This window comes from Aplysia californica, unplaced genomic scaffold, assembly GCF_000002075.1.
Source record: "Aplysia californica isolate F4 #8 unplaced genomic scaffold, AplCal3.0 scaffold00167, whole genome shotgun sequence".
Lineage (NCBI taxonomy): Eukaryota > Metazoa > Mollusca > Gastropoda > Aplysiida > Aplysiidae > Aplysia > Aplysia californica.
In genome coordinates, this window is record NW_004797437.1 from 1,060,087 (window position 1) to 1,066,729 (window position 6,643).

The 6,643-nt window shown below is 40.1% G+C and overlaps 1 protein-coding gene across 1 annotated transcript; it reads left to right on the top strand.

The window, feature by feature from the left end:
* The first annotated feature begins 221 nt into the window (after positions 1-221).
* Positions 222-4,396, top strand: LOC101859240 (matrilin-4). Its single transcript, XM_035969668.1, has 3 exons — positions 222-404; positions 2,859-2,964; positions 4,272-4,396. Exons 1-3 carry the CDS (start codon positions 222-224, stop codon positions 4,394-4,396), a joined length of 414 nt encoding a protein of 137 aa, XP_035825561.1.
* Positions 4,397-6,643: the final 2,247 nt, after the last annotated feature.

Sequence of the window (6,643 nt, forward strand, 5' to 3'; positions counted from 1 at the left end):
GGGGGTAAGTTGTAAAATTGTGCAAGTACATGATGACGAAAGCAGTTGTTGTGAATTGATATGGCCTTTAGCTTGGAAGGGGTAGGGAACTAGGGTCTATTGCAGTCTCCTTTACATTCTTACATCGCCATCCACTATTGCCAACTACTTTACCTACCTCTCTGCCTACAACGTACTTTCTTATAGGAAGGCACAGCTCATGCCGCCAGCCTACGGACATCATGTTCCTGCTGGAAGATTCTCGAAGTATTCTGAGCACCAACTTCAGGGAAATGATCAGCTTTGTGAAGGGGCTGGTGGCCCAGTTTGACATTAGCGCGGCCGGTACCAAAGTCGCCCTCGCCACCTTTGGTAAAAAGTTAATTACGGAGTTTGACTTCGGAGCTTACAACTCACTGGCAGAGGTAAGCTCTAATTGGATACAACCTACTTTTTATTTTTCTGTGCTCTTATACCGCGATGTGCCGTGTGGAGATGCAATTGTTGGACATGGGCCATGTGTATTGCTTTATGAATCTTCATATTGTGCCTTTGAAGGGTCCCTTTGATTCCAGCGCCCTATCTCTTAAAATTTTGTTCAAGTTGACATTCTACCTATATCTGTCTTCTAGACAGCTAGTTAATGGGTTTAAAGCCCCTATCAACACTATTACTATTAGGTTATTTAAGAAACAGAATGCGAATCTAGTCTAAGTGGGTTATGATACGTAAATAGATGTAGGCCTTGGTACACTTGTTAATCTGACTTGTGGCCCTTTGGTGGTTTTCTATAAGGGTTTTTTAAAGTTTTTTTTTGCAAATGGATCAAGGCACAACAAAAATGCACCAAAATTCCCCAACCTTAACTGCATCGAAAAGTTATAAGTACGGTTGGGGCAGTCTTATCAAAAGGCTGAAATTATATGTGGCCCACCAACCACAGTAATCGGTACGGAAAATTGGATCTCTGTGACAGCCAATCAAATTTCACGATACTGAACAGCTGTCTAAACGAATGATCTAATAATTTGATTGGAAATAATACTGGGTAATTTAAAAAATCAACTGTACAACTTGATTTGTAAATCATTTCCTCCATACTGAAGTTTTGCGTTTCAGATTTGAATAGAATATTTGGAAGCCAAAAGGAATTTGTCTGATATTCATTTTAGATAAGTCCATAGAATGGTTTTGCTCCTTATGGCGTATTTAAAAAAACAACCCATTTTCAACCTTGTCGCCATTTTCGTATCATGACGCACCACTTCGCATTAAGTCTATCACTAAGTGTTGCAACAATCGCGCCATCTTGTAAGCTACAGCAGTCTAACAAGTCAACAAAAGTCTGCAGATATAGTTTTTTTCTCTCCAAATTTTGCTTACCTGTTGAGATCAAGGTAAGTTTAGTAAAAAGCAGATAGATCTAGCTTTTTGTAGTGAACATTACCTCTCCACAAACTCACCATCCCTGACATTTCGCAAGTTCTGTGCACGGTAGGGAATAAATGCGTAGATGCCCTCAACACCTTTGGTGTCATGAGTAGTGAAGTCCCATCCGTTTGGATCTATAGCGAATCAGAACTAAAACTTTCCTTTAAAAAATGACCACTTCAGGCCGAACACGCACCATAAGCAGCCCTTTAAACGCCACCAGGGTGCAGATTTCAGTAGTCGAGTCCCATGAGACGTCTGCTCGTAGACCATCTTCAGCTAGGACTTTTCTACTACACCTCAACAGTCTACATTCTCATGGCAGATCTTAACCTACTACTGTACCATTTTCATCTTCATTAGGCCGAGATGACATGGATCAGAGCTTGGCAATGCGTTCATGATTGATCGATTGTCTTGAAAAGCGGGATAATTTCCTCGATGACATTTGATTTAGTGCAAAGCCCATTTTCACCCTGCAGGATGATATGTTAATATAGCTCCAAAGATGCTGTCTGTTGGGTACCCCACTTCCTTTTGCCTCTAGAAGCCACTTCATACTGAATATGTACAGTGTATGTGGCTTTAAAACAGGCTAGAAGGTCCTTGTGTTTGGGCGACATTGAACATTTCGAGCGACGCGTTAAAAATGTGGCGAGTCTAAAGGAGGACAATAGAGCACTGTTTCTAGGAATTCCAGAATTAAATCGTTAGCTTTTTAAACTCAGTAACAGAAATTAGATATTGTTTATATTATGTTACAGCGATGGAAAAATTTAATGTTAAAGAGAAAATGGAGAAAAAAAAGTCAACCAATCTTTTCACGACTCCCTTTACAAGATTTTTATAAATTGGTGAACTTTGCGTTTTTGGGTGCTTTTTTCTTTAAGCCATTTCCGTTTTCGAAATAAGTGTCTTCTTTCTGGATTTTATGTCAAACAAATTCCTTTTGAATTAATTATGTCGGTTTCAAATTACAGCATTCTAGAACAACTTTTTTGCGAGATATTCAGAACAAAAGTTGTACTGTTTTTTGTTTTTGTTTTGGGATCACCCTGTACGTTTCACGGTGTTCGGAAACAAGCTTTTTCCTGTAAAAATCTCTTCTTGGCTTACTTATTATTTTCTGCTCTTAAGTTCTGAACTTAGCTTTACTTACTTCAAGTCAGGAAGAAAATTGTGAGATTTGATTACTAATTTGCACAAGGCGTTAAGTAAAACACACGGTTACGTAAAATCGGTATAGATTTGTTTTTCAATTTTAAACGTTGTTTTAACACTCAGCAAAAACACTTTGTAGCATAATATATAAAAAGAAAACATTTTCTACAATTCAGACTGCAAACTTGCTGGCACTTAATTCCTTTTTTATGTGACCTGAACAAGAGTTGGTTTTTTATCCGGCATTACCCCCCCCCCCTTTCTCTCTTTCTCTCTTTCCAATGTAGGTGGAGCACGCTTTGGACTTTGTTCACCAGGGAAGCGGGGACGAGACAAATATAGGCAAAGCTATTAGTTATGCCCATTCTACGCTGATCAGCCACCAAAGGCCAGGTAAACCGACTCTGTTGATCAGCATACCAGTCAAGTCCCAACAGCTCTGTTGTTAAACAGGCTATCACATCAACTAGTTTATGAATTCTTCAAGTTTTGTCCTCAATGGAGATGTTTATGCTTAACATATATACTTAATCCAGATATGATCATGAACACAGACGATAAGCCCTGACCATAAGCAACAACCATAAGAACAGATTATAAGCACTGACCATAAGAACAGACAAGAAAATACCGTGCGTTCTAACCATACAACCAGACGAGAAAAGACCATAAGCACCAAGAATAAGAACATAATATAAGAACAGGCAATTATTACTGTACTGACAGTAAGGACAGGTACGAAACATCATAAAGTACTGATCCTTAGCACTGACATTGTAATTAACATTGACTGTAAGCAGTAAGCACGGCAATCAGCAGTCACCCTAAGAACTGACCATACGAACTGATCATAAGAACTGATCATAAGAACTGATCATAAGAACTGATCATAAGAACTGACCGTAAGAACTGATCACAAGAACTGACTAAAAAAATATGATTGTGCTGTTGAGGCTAGAAAGGTAAGCAGAGTAGGCCTGATTCCTCATTTGGACTTCTCTGTTGACATCCACCCGTTGGCGCTCATTTGACCTTATGTAGTAACGAGCGCCGTAAAACCTTACTAAAACAAAAGAATACGACATGAGCTTTGGCCATATGCACAAACCGTAATCACTGACCATAAGCCCTCATTATAGGTACTGACCATAAGAGCTGACGGTAAATTCTTACTATAAATACAACCCATAAACACTGACAATAGCGCTGACCATAAAAACTGACCGTAGATAATGACCGTAATAAGTTCTGAACTTAAGAACTGACCATAAGAACTAATGATAAGAGCAAGACATACGCTTTGACCTTAAGAACTATTAATATGCACAAATCATAGGCTTTGACCATAAGAAATGACCAAAGCAGCAAGACATAAGCTTTGGCCATATGCACAAACCGTAAAGCACTAACCATAAGCTCTAACAATGAGCATTGACTATAAGCACTAATAATATAAACTCTGACCATAAGACCAAGGCATAAAGCTTTGACCATAAAATGTGAAAACCGTAAGAACTGAAATGAAGTAATAAGCACAGGTTCTGACCATAAGAACTAACCAGAAGAACAGGATATAGACTGACCACATTTATGCACAAACCGTAAGCACTCATCATAAGAACCGACCATTTATTACTGACCATAAAATTAACTCTGACTGTAAAAGCTGACCTTAAGCACGTACCCGTTCTTTACTCCAGGTGTCTCTCACAAGCTAATCATCATCACAAACGGTGCGTCCAGCGATCAGGCAGAGGCGTCCAAAGCTGCATATCTCGCCCGAGAGGATGGGGTGGAAATCATTGTCATTGGTGTCGGCAGGTGAAACAATAGAAACCATTTTCGGCTAGAAACAAACTGTAATTGAAACTATCTATCTATCTATCTATCTACCGATCTATCTATCTGACCGAGAGCGAGAGAGAGAACGGAGAGTGAGAGCGAGCGAGAGAGCGAGCGAGCGAGCGAGCGAGAGAGAGAGAGAGAGAGAGAGAGAGAGAGAGAGAGAGAGAGAGAGAGAGATTTATATGCACGCGGACGCGTATGTGTGTATTTGTGTACGTGTGTTTATGTGTGTATGCGCGCGCGCGCGTGTGTGTGTATATTTCGTGAGTGTATAAGTGCGGGTGTGTGCGTATTATGTATAAGCGTGTGTGTATGCGTTTGTGTGTATGTCCGTTTGTGTGTGTGTGTGTATGTGTGTGTGTGTGTATGTGTGTGTGTATGCGTATGTGTGTATATCCGTTTGTGTGTGTGTGTATGTGTGTGTGTGTGTATGTGTATGCATGAGTATGTGTGTGTGTGTGTGTGTGTGTGTGTGTGTGTGTGTGTGTGTGTGTGTGTGTATGCGCGTATGTGTTTGTAAAATAAATCAATCTTTGCCCCATCAAAACGAAACTAAAGCTTCATACTTTTCTCTTCCACATACCATATTTCTTTTTCCACCTCCTCCCCTTCCCCTTTCATCGTGTTCACTTTCCTCTACCCCCCCCCCCCCCCCGTGATGTATACAGCCCAAACAACACCCAGCTGCAAGACTTGGCCAGTAAGCCTGCAAACGATTTCCTGTTCTCAGTCACGGGATTCTCGGAACTTTCCTCTATCAGCAGTCAAGTGGAACAAAAGGCTTGTGGTGGTAAGGATAAAAGAGGCTCGGCCGGAAATAATGAAGTTAGTCTGTGTTCTATTGAGTTTAAAAAAAAAGGAACCAAAGCAATTTGGAAAGTTTTGATTTACGTTAGTAAGCACTGATCTTGATTGATTCTCAAGGTTGACTTAAGAGTAGCTTGTTCAACAACTCACGACCTCATCGGTGCTTTCTTGTAACTGTGAAAATGTGACTTCTTCTTTAAGCTCACTTTTGTTATGAACTATTTTCATTGTTATTCAAATGGAGACTCAACAAGAAAGGTCTTGATTACTGCAACCAGAGCACTCACAATTATCACAAAGGCACTTAGATTTTAAGGGATATTTTCAAACTTCCAAATTGAAATAATAGATTTTTTTTCATCAAAACTCGGATAAGCCTACAAAATTGGACGGGTGGAAAATGTACGAAATTGAATAATATGTCTGACTTCCTTTGCAACGCTTAGACGGGAAGAGCCGGGACCGCCAAATTTCACGTTCATCTGAGAAAAGCAAAAAATGAGATAAATAGGAAAATTTGCGTATGTGCTTTTCCCAGGACCGAAGATGTGGGAAAGTTTACTTTGAGAAAAACGAACTCAAAATAATAGATTAAGCTGGGAGAACTGTATGTCTTGAAAATAGTGACTGCTTTGCGGAAAACACACACACACACACACACACACACGCACAAACACACACACACACACACACACACACACACACACACACACACACACACACACATTAGCTTCTCATGGCGATTCTGCCCCCATACTAATTAAACAGTGGGCTACATATTATGTTTACGAATAGTACGTAAATTAAGGAGAATCCCTTTTTTGCAGGAAAAGTCAAATGGAAGAGAAAACGCAAAACACAAAAAAGGAGAGTGAAAATTTAAAAGATTTAAAAAAATTAGGCTTTTCGATGTACAACAATTTGGAAAAAGAATATAATACATCTACGTTTGGTATCGAAAACTTTCTTATTTTGATGTCGTTCGTAGGATATGAGAGTTCCGATTGCTTTACTAATGGTTATCTTCTCTCTACCCCCCTCCCCCCCCCATCCCACCCCAACAAACACACACACACACCCATACGTACACATACACACATACACACACATACACACGCACACTCTCTCTCTCTCACTGTCTCTCTCTCTCTCTCACACATACACACGTACGCACACACACACACACACACACTCTCTCTCTCTCTCTCTCTCTCTCTCTCTCTCTCTCTCTCTCTCTCACTCTCTATCTCTCACACACAAACAATCGCGTACCACCCCACCTCTATTTTTTTTATTTTTTCTCGATGAAGCTCCTGAACCCACAGAATCGACCCACGTTATGTCAGCAGCAGAGAAAGGTGAGGCATTTTTGTTTTGCTTCATTTTCTTGGTTTTGTATGATAAAGGCTCTTGAGCGTGT